A 17,242-nucleotide genomic window follows, 5' to 3' on the forward strand; every position below is an offset into this window, starting at 1 on the left:
GAAGGTGATGTTATGTAATGATGTGTGTATCGTCCCAGTACCTTAAATGTAATGTAAGCACTATGCCACACCACAGAGGGCGCTGTGGTGGGAAACCCTGGTAGTACCTGCAACAGGCACTATAAAAGGCTGACCACCACACCTGAGAGGCACTCTGGAGCTGAACAATAAAGGACGAAGGCCACAGCAGTTAGATTTACACCAGACCGTGTGGAGTCAGTGATTTGTGTGCTACATACACCACACTTATCACAGGAATGATCAAAATATGTTCTTGTATCGGGCGAATTTCTTCTTGGAAGGTGAAGGTTTAAGTCTGAATGCCCAAAAGGGCCAATGAAAAGAGACGTTGTAACGAGGCACTGGCAGCAGCAGTGTCCGTCAGCAAGCCCCAGTGTTTAATGTGGTAATTTCACCAATAACAACTACTACTGCACTACTTACAACTCTTTTGGTTGGAAAACAAAACAATTAAGTCAAGTGCCCTCCAATCTGGGGGATACTCCAAACATTTTTCAACTGCCCTTTTTTTGGGTTTTTTTGTTTTTTTTTAACTTTTTCTTTTTGGTTTTTTTTGTGATTTTTTTGGGGCAGTAAAATCATACATTTTTCAAGTGCCCCCTATAAAAGGGGAGGGGACTGCACTACTTACAGCCATGGTAACAAAGTGTCAGCTGTGGCTCAGTGGGTAACACCCTCACCTCTGAGTCTAGAAGATTGAGGATTCAAATCCCACTCCAGGAACTTGATGACAAAAATCTAGATTGACACTGCAGTGCAGCGCTGAGGGAGTTCTTCACTGTGGGAGGTGCCATCTTTCAGGTAACATGTTGTAAACCGAGGCCCTGTCTGCTCTCTCAGGTGGATGTAAAAGATCCCATGGCACAATTTCAAAGAAGAGCAGGAGAGTTATCCCTGGTGTCCTGGTCAATATTTATCCCTCAATCAACACAATTATCTGGTCATTATCACATTGCTTGCTGTGTGCAAACTGGCTGTTGTGTTTCCTACATTAAAACATGGACTACACTTGTGAAAGGCGCTATAGAAATGCAAGTCTTTCTTGTAATAAGGGCTCTTGACATTTATTAATATATGTCGGTGCCATAACAGGATTCAATGAGTTAAAACAGACTTTATTTAATTCTCCTCCGATTCCAGTATCAGAAGTGATGTCATTTAAAATGCTGGTTACTGTACCTTGCTACACTTTGATATGAAATGTAAACATTTTATTTCACTTCTTGTTTCTCCTTCCCCCCCCCGTCTCTCTCCCCCCGCCCCTCCCCCGCTCCCGCAACATCAACTTCCTTCAATGAAGAAGGCATGAGAAGGCAGACAGATCACAAAGAAAGCCTCTTCTACTGATGAGAGGTGTGCCTGTAGTGACGGAGGATAGCCTTGCTGGTTCCTCTTCCCATCAAGGTGCAGTATTAATAGAATACAGCAACTAGCTTAACCATCCCCCCACCCTGTCCTCTCTAATGGCCAAGCTAACAACTAATGGATTTCCTGCCAATCATGGCAGACAGACAGGGCTGGCAGAACCGTTACTGATAGGGCACAACGCTAGACACACTTGAGAATAGCTTCAACTGCAGGAACTTTGGCTGATTTTCCCCTCCCTGGGTACTGAGACCGACTGTAGCCGAGATCATAGAAACATAGAAACATAGAAAATAGGTGCAGGAGTAGGCCATTCAGCCCTTCGAGCCAGCACCACCATTCAATAAGATCATGGCTGATCATTCACCTCAGTACCCCTTTCCTGCTTTCTCTCCATACCCCTTGATCCCTTTAGCTGTAAGGGCCATATCTAGCTCCCTATTGAATATATCCAATGAACTGGCATTAACAACTATCTGCGGTAGGGAATTCCACGGGTTAACAACTCTCTGAGTGAAGAAGTTTCTCCTCGTCTCGGTCCTAAATGGCTTACCCCTTATCCTTAGACTATGTCCCCTGGTTCTGGACTTCCCCAACATCGGGAACATTCTTTCTGCATCTAACCTGCCCAGTCCAGTCAGAATGTTATATGTTTCTATGAGATCCCCTCTCATCCTTCTAAACTCCAGTGAATACAGACCCGGTCGATCCAGTTTCTCCTTATATGTCAGTCCTGCCATCCCGGGAATCAGTCTGGTGAATCTTTGCTGCACTCCCTCAATAGCAAGAACATCCTTCCTCAGATTGGGAGAACAAAACTGAACACAATACTCCAGGTGAGGCCTCACTACAACTGCAGTAAGACCTCCCTGCTTCTATATTCAAATGCCCTAGCTATGAAGGCCAGCATACCATTTGACTTCTTCACCACCTGCTGTACCTGCATGCCAACTTTCAATGACTGATGAACCATGACACCCAGGTCTCGCTGCACCTCCCCTTTTCCTAATCTGCCGCCATTCAGATAATATTCTGCCTTCGTGTTTTTGCCACCAAAGTGGATAACCTCACATTTATCCACATTATACTGCATCTGCCACGCGTTTGCCCACTCACCTAACCTGTCCAAGTCACCCTGCAGCCTTTTAGCTTCCTCCTCACAGCTCACACTGCCACCAAGCTTAGTGTTATCTGCAAACTTGGAGATATTACACTCAATTCCCTCATCCAAATCATTAATGTATATTGTAAATAGCTGGGGTCCCAGCACTGAGCCCTGCGGAACCCCACAAGTCACTGCCTGCCATTCTGAAAAGGACCCGTTTATCCCGACTCTCTGCTTCCTGTCTGCCAACCAGTTCTCTATCCACGTCAGTACATTACCCCCAATACCATGTGCTTTAATTTTGCACACCAATCTCTTGTGTGGGACCTTGTCAAAAGCCTTTTGAAAGTCCAAATACACCACATCCACTGGTTCTCCCTTGTCCACTCTACCAGTTACATCCTCAAAAAATTCCAGAAGATTTGTCAAGCATGATTTCCCTTTTCATAAATCCATGCTGACTTGGACCGATCCTGTCACTGCTTTCCAAATGTGCTGCTATTTCATCCTTAATAATTGATTCCAACATTTTCCCCACTACTGATGTCAGGCTAACTGGTCCATAATTACCCGCTTTCTCTCTCCCTCCTTTCTTAAAAAGTGGTGCTACATTAGCTACCCTCCAGTCCATAGGAACTGATCCAGAGTCGACAGACTGTTGGAAAATGATCACCAATGCATCCCCTATTTCTAGGTCTATTTCCTTAAGTACTTTGGGATGCAGACTATCAGGCCCGGAGATTTATCGGCCTTCAATCCCATCAATTTCCCTAAAACCATTTCCCACCTAATAAGGATTTCCTTCAGTTCCTCGTTCTCGCTAGACCCTCGGTCCCCGAGTATTTCTGGAAGGTTATTTGTGTCTTCCTTCGTGAAGACAGAACAAAAGTACTTGTTTAACTGGTCCGCCATTTCTTTGTTCTCCATTATAAATTCACTTGAATCTGACTGCAAGGGACCCTATGTTTGTTTTCACTAATCTTTTTCTTTTCACATATCTATAGAAGCTTTTGCAGTCAGTTTTTATATTCCCAGCAAGCTTCCTCTCATACTCTATTTTCCCCCTCCAAATTAAACCCTTTGTCCTCCTCTGCTGTATTACAAAATTCTCCCAGTCCTCAGGTTTGCTGCTTTTTCTGGCCAATTTATATGCCTCTTCCTTGGATTTAACACTATCCTTAATTTCTCTTGTTAGCCACGGTTGGGCCACCTTCCCCGTTTTATTTTTACTCCAGACAGTGATGTACAATTGTTGAAGTTCATCCATGTGATCCTTAAATGTTTGCCATTGCCTATCCACCGTCAACCCTTTAAGTATCACTCGCCAGTCTATTCTAACCAATTCACGCCTCATACCATCAAAGTTACCTTTTCTTAAGTTCAGAACCCTAGTCTCTGAATAAACTGTGTCACTCTCCATCTTAATAAAGAATTCTACCATATTATGGTCACTCTTCCCCAAGGGGCCTCGCACAACAAGATTGCTAATTAGTCCTTTCTCATTACACATCACCCAGTCTAGGATGGCCAGCCCTTTAGTTGGTTCATCGACATATTGGTCTCGAAAACCATCCCTAATACACTCCAGGAAATCCTCCTCCACCGCAGTGCTACCAGTTTGGTTAGCTCACTCAATATGTAGATTAAAGTCTCCCATGATTACTGCTGTACCTTTATTGCACACATCCCTAATTTCTTGTTTGATGCTGTCCCCAACCTCACTACTACTGTTTGGTGGTCTGTACACAACTCCCACGGTCGTTCAGCCCGACTGCCTGCCTCTCTTCCGCGGTTACATCCGAGCCAGGGTGTCCCTGGAGATGGAGCACGCGGTGTCCACCGGTACGCTCGCGGCCTTCCGCGAGAGGTGGGCGCCGGAGAGACTGGAGTGCATCATCACCCCCGGCAACCAAATTTTAATTTAATTTAATGTCCAAAATGTAATTTGTTTATTGTGCCCCCCCATCTCCCCTTTTAGCCTGGGGCTCTTGTATAATTTGTGTTTTGGTGTCCTCGGAAAATAAATAAATTTAAAAAAACAAGGGGGCACCTGAAAAGTTTAATCAGGGAGCACTTGATCACTTGATTATTGTCTTCAACTAAAATAGTTGTAGAGCTGTTGCACTCTCTACGCGGGAGTCCTCCCTTTATTTATTGGGGACTCGGCCTGGGGGGTGTTGCACGGAGCAGTCCCCTGCAATAAGTTTTTAAGTCGGTTCATGGACTCCCAGGCCGCCTGCAATTTCTGCGGTCTACAGGAGTCCATGTTCCATGTTTTTATTGAATGTGCGAGGTTGTAGCCCCTGTTCCATTATTTAAAGGGGCTGCTCCTCAAATTCTGGTTGCACTTCAGTCCCACACTCCTGATCTTTGGGCACCCTGTGTGGAGGGGAGCGGGCAGGTCGGAAGGCCTCCTCGTAGGACTGCTCCTGGGCACGGCCAAGGTGACCATTGACCGGTCCAGGCAACGGGCGGTCGAGGGGATCGCCACAGCCAAGCTCAGCGGGGGATCTTGCTGGTCTGCATGGTTCAGTGTCCCACTGAGCTGCAAGTATTTCACTTACACGCTGTCCGTGCGTTGGCTCCGAGCTTCAATGAAAACCCACAGTGATGGCACTACCTCCGCTTGGGTTCAAGCTAACTCGACTATGGCTATTTTCCCCACATCAGTAGATGGACTGATAATTTCATATTCCTGGCTGGCCAGCCAGAAGACATGATTACAACCATCCAACGAGATGTCTGTATTCATCTTCATGTGAGTTAGGGTTGCCAACTCTGGTTGTGTGTATTCCTGGAGGTTTCATCACATGACCTCCAGCCTCCAACTGCCCCGCTCCCACGCCATTGGTCCATCCTCACGGAGCCCCGCTTTCCCACGGCCACTTGGAACGCGAAAAGGCTCCTCATTACCCAATTGGATGATTCTTGACCATCAGTCAAACAGCCTATTTTTCCCATCTCCAATACTTTCTTGACAAATAAACAGAAATGTTTAAACAAAATGAAAAGACAATACAGTGCCTGTTGAATGCCCCTGTGATTTTTCTCCTAGGTTTGCTCACAGCAATGTCCTGGGGACCAATCTTCAATTCCTGGAGGCTCCAGGCCAATCCTGGAGGGTTGGCAACCCGAATGCGAGTTCATAAAAGTTTGCTCTCTTGCTGGCTGTGGACGCACAAAGATGGTGTCCTTACACCGCCCCCCCCCCCACCCTCCCCCAATGATACGGTCACCATGGAAACAGTCTCAACTGCACCACGTCGAGTTTATTCCATTGTTCCCCCCAAATTCTCATCAGAAGAAAGGCCTTTATATCACTAAAACGGCACATTACAGTGAGAGAAGCTTTCGCACAAGCTCTCATCAACCTATGGTCATTTTGTTTTTATTCATTCATGGAATGTGAAGGTGGCGTGGGTTATTACCCATCCCTAATTGCCCTCGAGAAGGTGGTGATGATTGCACAATCAAATGGATAGAATATATTAAATTAGCGACGCATGTCACACACACATCTGATTTGCTTATCACCGTTCTGTCACGCCTCCATGTTGCACAAAGATTCTCCCCAGTATAAAGTTACATGTCAATACAGTCACGCCTGCAGGTTCTGCCCCTCGATGGAGCCTCAAGCTCCAGATCCCCACCGAAACCCGCAGCATCACTTACATCGAGGCTGCAGCACCGAAACAGGCCATTCGGCCCAACTGTACCGGGGTTTATGCTCCACACCAGCCTCCTCCCACCCTATTTCATCTCACCCCATCAACGTGACCTTCTATTCCTTCTTCCCCCTTAAATGCATCAATGGAAATTCGCTTTCTCCTAATGGGAGACTAGCTATTAGTTACAAGTAATTATGGACTTAATGCTAGTATTTAGAGCATTCTTCCATTTAGGCCCCCCGTATCAAGCACTACCAGGTCAGGAACAACAAGGTTCCCTCGACTTTGACCTCCTCAGCTACCTGTACTGCAGCTATAGGATGTTCTAATCGGCCTTTTTGCCAAATTAGGATGTGTGTCTTGCACCTATGCCCATAAGAACATAATTGCGCCAAAATTGCGACCTTTCCGGGTGAGTATGATGTGCACGTGCCCAAAGAGGCCACGCAAATGTCCGTTCACAGCACGCAATGCGCATGCGCCGAGAACCAGCTTTTACGATCTGTCAAACAGATCGCACGCGTCCCCGGGAGAAGGACATTTGTGGGCGGAGATTTGGGCTATTTGCCAAACTCTTGCCCAGCGAATGTCCTTCAAATTCTTACGCCTGGTAAAAGCAGGCATATAGCCTACTTTTACCAGCGTAAGAATTTGAAAACATAGAAAAATTAAATGTTATTACTTATTTTTATATTAAAAACCCTGTCTATGAATGTAAATTTATTTTTAACACTATTAAAAAAAAAATTTGAAACAAATACATTTTTCTCTAAATCATTTAATTTAATGCAATTTCTATGAATTTTTAAAAAATGAAATGTTTTTTAAATTTATGTTTGTGGTTTATTTGATTTTAAGGGGTATTCTCATTGACAGTAGCGGGAGCTCGGAGCTCAGAGCTCCCATTCCTATAAATGAGAAATATCATAGGCAGTCCCTTGGAATCAAGGAAGACTTGCTTCCACTCTTAAAATGAGTCCTTATGTGACTGAACAGTCCAATACGGGAACCATAGTCCCTGTCACAGGTAGGACAGACAGTCGTTGGAGGAAAGGGAGGGTGGGACAGGTTTGCCGCACGCTCTTTCCGCTGCCTGCACTTGATTTCTGCACGCTCTTGGCGACGAGACTCGAGGTGCTCAGCGCCCTCCCGGATACACGTCTTCCACTCAGGGCAGTCTTTGGCCAGGGTCTCCCAGGTGTCAGTGGGGATGTTGCACTTTATCAGGGAGGCTTTGAGAGTTTCCTCTGCCCACCTTTGGCTCGTTTGCCGTGAAGGAGTTCCGAGTAGAGCGCTTGCTTTGGGAGCCTTGTGTCTGGCGGACAATGTGGCCTGAGAATACTACATCATGATTGGCGGCCCAGGCCCCATGTGATCCCAGGATACGCATATACTCCTGGAAGACATGGGCCCACACGCTGGACTGCGCATCTAGGCCTCGGAGCGCAAGTCTACGTTCCTCCGGGACCACCAGCTACTTTCGTAAAAAGATTTTGGTTGGAGGTGTCCACCCGCAGGAAGCCTCCAATCGCAATTTTCAGGCCACTAAGAACATAAGAATTAAGAGCAGGAGTAGGACATTCGGCCCCTCGAGCCTGCTCCGCCATTCAATGAGATTATGGCTGATCTGATCTTGGCCTCAACTCCACTTTCCTGTACTATTCCCATATCCCTTGGAAGTGGATTGAGACTGCCCCACACTATAGGACCCTTAATCCCAAAGGATTTTCAGACCATCAGTCTGAGCTGATTTGATCCGGGGCCATAGAGATAGAGCTGCAAAGGCCAGGTGTGTGTCTTGCCCACTGCACCACCTAATCCTCCTCCTGCCCTTCACATTACTCCCAATAATTAAGGTGTTGAACAGACATGCTCCAACTATTCAGTCCAGACATAAAGCTGTAAAGCAAACATGCTCATTCAATCGAGGGTCACTGAGAGGAGGAAATATGGAGTCACATTGTTTACTTGGGCTCCAATGACACATTCTACTGGAGAGGACAGTGGTCGGCGTCCAAAAATGGACCTCCCACTCCCCTACAAACCAGCACAGGAGACTTCAGTAATACCCATCAAATGTTACTCCAATTAGGGGACTCAGTAACACGCATAGACTTCATTTTTAAATATAGTAAAGGCAATTATCTTTAAAACTGGCCTTATGTAATGTAAAAGATGAAAATTCAAATCTGTAAATAACAGAGCAGAGCTGCGCTCTTTTAAAGTGTTTCAGACCCCTTGGAAAATTATTAGGTAATTTCAAAAATAAATTCTCAGCAACAGTCCAATTAAACAGTCCCGATCGTGGGCATGGCATAAGGGGGCCAGGGGCGGGGTTGGGGTTGTGGGGGGGCTTCTCCACAGTTGGGGGTGGGAATTGAAAAATCAAATGGTGGGTCCTAGTGATTGCCCCATATGGTGCCCGTTTGATCTCAGTCTCCTCCTCACGGGGCCGCGCCAAGCGGAGGCCAAACACTTGCCCCAAAAAAGATGGGGGAAACAAGAGAAGAAAGACCAAAGAAATTGGAGAGGCAGACAAGTCACCTCGAGGTGCTCCTCCATCCTCCAAGTGGCCGTTTCAATAACGGCACTGCCACGTGACGAGCAGGGTTGGTCTGTCGCCCAGCAACAAGGAATCAAGAAACATCGAGAAAATATCGAGTCATTTCAGCCCTTTCTTTCTCAAACCTCCCAACATTTCAATCCCAGACCAGATTTATTCGATGTCCAAGATCAATTCCCCCCGCCCCTCATTTGGGGACTGGGTAGCGACAGAGATATCTTGTTGGGTGAGGGTGGGGGGGTGTAGGAGAAAGGAAAGGCCGAAATATCCTGTTGGGGGCCAATACAAATGCGATGTACTTGAAAGTAAATGGATTACAGTCTCAAAGTTCTACAGATACATGCCTGATTCCGTGGATGTTCTTGATGGCGTAGCTAATCTCTCGTCGCAGCTCTTTCTCATCAAACTCCATCTGTCACAGAAGTAAATAACAAGAGGACACTTTTAATGGGGCCATTCATACAGCAAGCAAGAAGCCAGTCTCCAACTATAAGTATAATCTCACCCAGTAGGTGATATCTACAACAGTGTTTCACAGAAGGATCACCGTCCTTGTTACTCCTCTCTGTGTGTGTAGTGGTTATAACCTTTGCCTCACACGTGAAAAGTCCCCGGTTCGAAACCTGGTGGAAATATTTACAAGGGGGGCACTTGTTTGAAAGTGTTTGGTGTACCCCACCCCCCGCCCCTTTAATCAGGGGGAACTTGATTTAATTGTTCCCTACAAAATAGTTGTCGAGCTGTTGCACTCTCTACATGGAAGTCCTCCCTTTATTTATTGGGGTCTTGGCCTGGAGGGTGGTGCACGGAGCAGTCCCATGCAATATGTTTTTAAGTCGGTTCACGGGCTCCCAGGCCACCTGCAATTTCTGCGATCTGGAAGAGTCCGTGTTCCTCGTTTTTATTGAATGTGTGAGGTTGCAGCCCCTCTTCCAATATTTGAAGGGGCTGCTCCTCAAATTCTGGTTGTACTTCAGTCCCACGCTCCTGATCTTTGGGCACCCTGTGCGGAGGGGAGCGGGTAGGTCGGAAGGCCTCCTCGTAGGACTGCTCCTGGACATGTCCAAGGGGCCCATCAGCCGGTCCAGGCAGCGGGCGGTCGAAGGCGTCATAGAAACATAGAAACATAGAAAATAGGTGCAGGAGTAGGCCATTCGGCCCTTCGAGCCTGCACCGCCATTCAATAAGATCATGGCTGATCATTCACCTCAGTACCCCTTTCCTGCTTTCTCTCCATATCCCTTGATCCCTTTAGCCATAAGGGTCATATCTAACTCCCTCTTGAATATATCCAATGAACTGGCATAAACAACTATCTGCAGTAGGGAATTCCACAGGTTAACAACTCTCTGAGTGAAGAAGTTTCTCCTCGTCTCGGTCCTAAATGGTTTACCCCTTATCCTTAGACTATGTTCCCTGGTTCTGGATTTCCCCAACATCGGCAACATTCTTTCTGCATCTAACCTGTCCAGTCCCGTCAGAATTCTATATGTTTCTATGAGGTCCCCTCTCATACTTCTAAACTCCAGTGAATACAGGCCCAGTCAATCCAGTCTCTCCTCATATGTCAGTCCTGCCATCCCGGGAATCAGTCTGGTGAACCTTCGCTGCACTCCCTCAACAGTAAGAACGTCCTTCCTCAGATTAGGAGACCAAAATTGAACACAATACTCCAGGTGAGGCCTCACTAAGGCCCTGTACAACTGCAGTAAGACCTCCCTGCTCCTATATTCAAATCCCCTAGCTATGAAGGCCAGTATAGCATTTGCCTTCTTCACCGCCTGCTGAATGTGCATGCCAACTTTCAATGACTGATGTACCATGACACTCAGGTCTCGCTGCACCTCCCCTTTTCCTAATCTGCCGCCATTCAGATAATATTCTGCCTTTTTGCCACCAAAGTGGATAACCTCACATTTATCCACATTATACTGCATCTGCCACGCGTTTGCCCACTCACCTAACCTGTCCAAGTCACCCTGCAGCCTTTTAGCGTCCTCCTCACAGCTCACACTTCTACCCAGCTTAGTGTTATCTGCAAACTTGGAGATATCACACTCAATTCCCTCATCCAAATCATTAATGTATATTGTAAAGAGCTGGGGTCCCAGCACTGAGCACTGCAGTACCCCACTAGTCACTGCCTGCCATTCTGAAAAGGACCCGTTTAACCCGACTCTCTGCTTCCTGTCTGCCAACCACTTCTCTATCCACGTCAGCACATTACCCCCAATACCATGTGCTTTAATTTTGCACACCAATCTCTTGTGTGGGACCTTGTCAAAAGCCTTTTGAAAGTCCAAATACACCACATCCACTGGTACTCCCTTGTCCACTCTACCAGTTACATCCTCAAAAAATTCCAGAAGATTTGTCAAGCATGATTTCCCTTTCATAAATCCATGCTGACTTGGACTGATCCTGTCACTGCTTTCCAAATGCGCTGCTATTTCATCTTTAATAATTGATTCCAACATTTTCCTCACTACTGATGTCAGGCTAACCGGTCTATAATTACCCGTTTTCTCTCTCCCTCCTTTCTTAAAAAGTGGTGTTACATTAGCTACCCTCCTGTCCATAGGAACTGATCCAGAGTCGATAGACTGTTGGAAAATGATCACCAATGCATCCACTATTTCTAGGACTAATCCTTAAGTACTCTGGAGTGCAGACTATCAGGCCCTGGGGATTTATCGGCCTTCAATCCCATCAATTTCCCTAACACCATTTGCCGCTTAATAAGGATTTCATTCAGTTCCTCCTTCTCACTAGACCCTCAGTCCCCTAGTATTTCTGGAAGGTTATTTGTGTCTTCCTTCATGAAGACAGAACAAAAGTACTTGTTTAACTGGTCCGCCATTTCTTTGTTCCCCATTATAAATTCACCTGAATCTGACTGCAAGGGATCTACGTTTGTTTTCACTAATCTTTTTCTTTTCACATATCTATAGAAGCTTTTGCAATCAGTTTTTATGTTCCCAGCAAGCTTCCTCTCATACTCTATTTTTCCCCTCCTAATTAAACCCTTTGTCCTCCTCTGCTGTATTACAAAATTCTCCCAGTCCTCAGGTTTGTTGCTTTTTCTGGCCAATTTATATGCCTCTTCCTTGGATTTAACACTCTCCTTAATTTCCCTTGTTAGCCACGGTTGAGCCACCTTCCCCATTTTATTTTTACTCCAGACAGGGATGTACAATTGTTGAAGTTCATCCATGTGATCTTTAAATGTTTGCCATTGCCTATCCACCATCAATCCTTTAAGTATCACTCGCCAGTCTATTCTAGCCAATTCGCTTCTCATACCATCAAAGTTACCTTTTCTTAAGTTCAGGACCCTAGTCTCTGAATTAACTGCGTCACTCTCTATCTTAATAAAGACTTCTACCATATTATGGTCACTCTTCCCCAAGGGGCCTCGCACAACAAGATTGCTAATTAGTCCTTTCTCATTACACATCACCCAGTCTAGGATGGCCAGCCCTCTAGTTGGTTCCTCGACATATTGGTCTCGAAAACCATCCCTAATACACTCCAGGAAATCCTCCTCCACTGCATTGCTACCAGTTTGGTTTGCCCAATCAATATGTAGATTAAAGTCGCCCATGATAACTGCTGTACCTTTATTGCACACATCCCTAATTTCTTGTTTGATGCTGTCCCCAACCTCACTACTACTGTTTGGTGGTCTGTACACAACTCCCACGGTCGTTCAGCCCGACTGCCTGCCTCTCTTCCGCGGTTACATCAGAGCCAGGGTGTCCCTGGAGATGGAGCACGTGGTGTCCACCGGTACACTCGCGGTCTTCCGCGAGAGGTGGGCGCCAGAGGAACTGGAGTGCATCATCACCTCCGGCAACCAAATTTTAATTTGGACCATGTGATGTCTAAAGTTTGTCGGTTTTAGTGCCCCCCCCCCCCTTTAATCAGGGGACACTTCATTTAATGATTTATTGTTTTACAGGTACAACGAAAATAGTTGTAGAGCTGTTGCATTGTGAGTGACTTAGCCAGTCATGTGATGTTCACAAGACTCATTAAAACCCCAGCCACTTGAGTCTAAGTCATCTACGATGAGGTATGCAGTTGTGAGCCCAATGGATGAACTGGTAATGTGCAGTGTGATTGTTAAACCTTTGTTAATAAACCAACTAGTTGCTAATAGCAATGTGTTGCTATGAATTCTTAAGCAAAGAACCCATGAAGTAAATACATTACATACAGTTGTACGTAATAGAATGAGATTGATAGAGAAGTTCAGAGTGAGTTGCTGAAATACTTTATAGCAGATGATTGTTCTCAGGCTCCAAGGATCAAAGATATAGAAACATCGAAACATAGAAACATAGAAAATAGGTGCAGGAGCAGGCCATTCAGCCCTTCTAGCCTGCACCGCCATTCAATGAGTTCATGGCTGAACATGCAACTTCAGTACCCCATTCCTGCTTTCTCGCCATAACCCCTTGATCCCCCTAGTAGTAAGGGCTACATCTAACTCCTTTTTGAATATATTTAGTGAATTGGCCTCAACAACTTTCTGTGGTAGAGAATTCCACAGGTTCACCACTCTCTGGGTGAAGAAGTTTCTCCTCATCTCGGTCCTAAATGGCTTACCGCTTATCCTTAGACTGTGACCCGTGGTTCTAGACTTCCCCAACATTGGGAACATTCTTCCTGCATCGAACCTATCTAAACCCGTCAGAATTTTAAACGTTTCTATGAGATCCCCTCTCATTCTTCTGAACTCGAGTGAATACAAGCCCAGTTGGTCCAGTCTTTCTTGATATGTCAGTCCCGCCATCCCGGGAATCAGTCTGGAATGTCAGCATTGGAAAGCCAGCAGATAGACAGTGTTCAATAATGGAGAGATCACGAAGGATTTTCCAACGTTTACTCAACTATCTTTTGAGCTCAATGGGACATTTGCAGAACGTTTCCCTGGGGCATTAAATAAATGGGACAGAGTGCATGCATAGACGATTGTAGATGGCCATTAGCATGGGTAAGCATGGTCTGTCTGGTTCCGCTATATGATTTTCGGTGGATGGAAATGGGTAGATTTCTGTATTTAAGCCACTGGTGGGATCCTACACTTGGAGAAGGAGATTTATAGGAAACCTCTAGCAACTGAATTCTTGGACCATTTTCCCTTGGCATTTCCTTTTAAAAGTACCTTGAATATAGCACAAATTATGGGCAGGTTTGTGCTTATGGTGTGTTGGAACTGGGTGAGATTAGCCCAAACTAACTTCATCTGGTATGTTTACACCAACAGAGAGACATCCATTCCATCAGTGTTAACCCACCCCTCACCCCTGGGGTCAACTACGGCCCAGGCTAATGGGAGCAAAGTCTTGCTGATGGTGTAATGTACTACCCAATCCAGAAGACCGGCTATGAAAATCTCACTTGTGCACAATTTATGGACCTGTCTGGTGGAACTAGCAAAGCCAGGCAACTAGTAGAAGCACTGAAATAGGCCCAGAAACAAAAAGCACTCATTCTGCTTACAGTTATTGCAGAATTAATGACTTATCAGTATGGTTTTTACTGGGTCAAAGGCAGAGCAGTCATTACTGCCCCAATCCCATCACTTTAACTGTGTAATGTATTTGCTTCGTGGGTTCTTTGCTTAAGAATTCATAGCAACACATTGCTATTAAGAACTAGTTGGTTTATTAGCAAAAGGTTTAACAATCACACTACATATTACCAGTTCATCCACCAGGCTCACAACCACCTGCCTCATCGTGGATCCCCTAAACCCAACTGACTGGGGTTTTATTGAGCCACTCCCAACTCAACAGCTCTACAACTATTTTTGTTGTACCTGTAAATCAAATTTAAATCAAGTGCCCCCTTATTAAAGGGGCACTAAAACTGTCAAATTAAACAAATGTACTTTTAACAATATGGTTCAAATTAAAATTTGGTTGCCGGGGGTGATGATGCACTCCAGTCCCTCCGGCGCCCACCTCTCATGGAAGGTCGTGAGCGTACCGGTGGACACCGTGTGCTCCATCTCCAGTGACACCCTGGCCCGGATGTAACCACAGCAGAGAGGCAGTCATTCGGGCTGAACGACCCCCTCGACCGCCCGCTGCCTGGACCGGTTGATAGCCACCTCGGCCATAGATGAAAGCAAAGTCCCGCTGGGAGCCGAACACAGGATCTCATGTTTACTCGTCAGGCATTTTAACCAACTAAGCCACAGAGCCAAAGCCCATTTTCCATCAACAGCTCTACAAACCTGTAAGCATGCTCACAGGCGCATACATTGCAAAGTGATGGAACCTGCAGCACTATACTGGGGCCTCAATGTCAGTGAATGTGTCATCAATTCAGAGTATGCCCCGTAGGGTTTCAAAACCGTTACTTAACATCATTAACACATGGGAGCAGCAGGGATTAAGTTTGAAATTAGTGGAAGTCAAACTGCTACCGATCAAGGAAGTGCCAAGTCTCCAGTTACCTTGACAAGTTCGAAGGGGAACCTCTCGTGGAAGATCCGGTTTATTCTCGCTCCGCCCGACAGCTCGTAGGTGTCGATCTGATCCCCCGAGCCCTCAATGCGCTTCTCAAAATCAACAGCAAACTGCTGAACCATCCTGTCAAAGAACAGAAAGCTAATATCAATACATCAGAGGGGAGGAGGAGGCCATTCAGCTCTTTGAGGCTGTTCCAACACTCAGTTAGAGCCTGGCTGATCTGTACCTCAACTCCATTTGCCCGCCTTAGCTCCGTAACCACTGGACACCCTTACCCAACAAAAATCTATCCATCTCCACCTACTTCCATTGTCCCAGCATACACAGTCTATCGGGGAGAGAGTGCCAGATTTCACTACCCTTTGTATGAACATAAGAACATAAGAATTAGGAGCAGGAGTAGGCCATTCAGCCCCTCGAGCCTGCCCATTCAATGAGATCATGGCTGATCTTCTACCTCAACTCCACTTTCCTGCACTGTCCCCATATCCCTTGATTCCCTTAATATCCAAAAATCTATCGATCTCTATCTTGAATATACTCAACGATTGAGCCTCCACAGCCCTCTGGGGTAGAGAATTCCGAAGATGCTTTCTGATTTACCTTCTTAGATGGCCTCGCTGTAATTTTTAAGATTATGTTCCCCTTGTTCCTGATTACCCCACCAGAGGAAATCGTTTCTCTCGATCCACCCTATCGAATCCTTTTAACATTTTGAACACCTCGATCAAATCACCCCTCAATCTTCGAAACTCAAGGGAACACAAGCCAGGTTTATGCCGGTTGGTACACAGTGGGAGTGGGCAAAGCAATGTGATTTGAAGCAGGAATCCAGGCTGCCCTGCCCGATTAATGGCTCACCAACCACTCATACTTATACAGTGCCTCTAACAGAGGAAAATGTCCCATGGTAATTGTCCCGAGCCATTGGCGAAGATATTGGGAGAGGTGACTAAAAGCTTGGTAAAAGAGGTGAGCTTTAAAGATAGTCTTAAAAGGAGAGAGGGGCAGAGAGATGGAGAGATTGAGGGAGAGATGGCCGAAGGCTGAAGGCACGGCAATCAATGGTTGGGCTGCCTCCGCTGTGTCCTGCCTCCGCTGTGTCCTGCCTCCGCTGTGTCCTGCCTCCCTGAATGTGCAGCCCATTCAAATTTATGCGCACGTGCAGTACCTACAATGTAAAACCGGATTAGCGGCCTGCGCGGAATGCTGCCGATGACTTGGTGGCAGCACAGCTTAGAGGGAACACTGTGGTTGGGTAAAGGGAATGAGGGACACACAAATCCAGAGTTGGAGGAACGCAGAGTTCCTGAAGGGTTGTGGGGCTGGAAGAGGTCAGAGATAGGGATTGGCGAGTTTATGGAAGGGTTTGAACCTGAGGATGATTTAAACAGAAGAATAAAAAGGACATTTAAAATCTTCGATGGGTGAATCTCCACTGTTGGCAATGAGGGGTCTGGACAGAGTAGATGGAGATGTTCCAACTGGTGGAAGGGTCTAGAACCAGAGGGCACAGATTTAAGGTGATTGGCAAAAGAACCAAAGGCGATGCAAGAGAAACTTTTTTTTTTGAACGCAGCGAGTGGTTGGGATCTGGAATGCACGGCCTGAAAGGGTGGTGGAGACAGACTCAATCTTATCTTTCAAAAGGGAGTTGGATAAGTATCTGAAGGAAACAAAACTGCAGGGCTACGGGGAAAGGGCGGGGTGGGGGGGGGTGGGGGCAGTGGGATTGGCTGAGAGTCGGCACGGGCTCGACGGGCCAAATGGCCTTCTTCTGGCCATAACCATTCTGTGATTCCATGATGTGAGCATTACTTACTGGAGCAAGGCTTTGGTCTTCCTGGATGGATCGTCGGGTCGAAAGTTCTTGTATTCTTCCACCTCTTTCTCAATGGAGAGCAGTTGGCTTTGTAGCTTGTTGCGAAGGGCGGGGAGCGTGTCCCTGATATGGTTTGTCAGTTGCTGTTAAAGGGAGAGCGATAAAGAGAAGTAATGGTTCAGCCTAACATCTCAAACAGGCCTATCTTTGTGC

General features: G+C 46.2%; 1 protein-coding gene across 1 annotated transcript in view; it reads right to left on the reverse strand.

Annotated features, from left to right (window-relative positions):
- LOC139232873 (dynamin-1) overlaps positions 1-17,242 on the reverse strand; it is a 267,371-nt gene that overhangs the window by 236,071 nt on the left and 14,058 nt on the right. Inside the window, exons 6-8 of the mRNA XM_070863364.1 lie at positions 17,030-17,172; positions 15,192-15,327; positions 9,067-9,134 (exon numbers count right to left, since the gene is read on the reverse strand). Coding sequence (XP_070719465.1) covers positions 9,067-9,134; positions 15,192-15,327; positions 17,030-17,172 — 347 coding nt within the window. The remainder of the gene's footprint in view (positions 1-9,066; positions 9,135-15,191; positions 15,328-17,029; positions 17,173-17,242) is intronic.

The sequence above is a fragment of the Pristiophorus japonicus genome, chromosome 20 (assembly GCF_044704955.1).
Source record: "Pristiophorus japonicus isolate sPriJap1 chromosome 20, sPriJap1.hap1, whole genome shotgun sequence".
In the NCBI taxonomy this organism is placed as follows: domain Eukaryota; kingdom Metazoa; phylum Chordata; class Chondrichthyes; family Pristiophoridae; genus Pristiophorus; species Pristiophorus japonicus.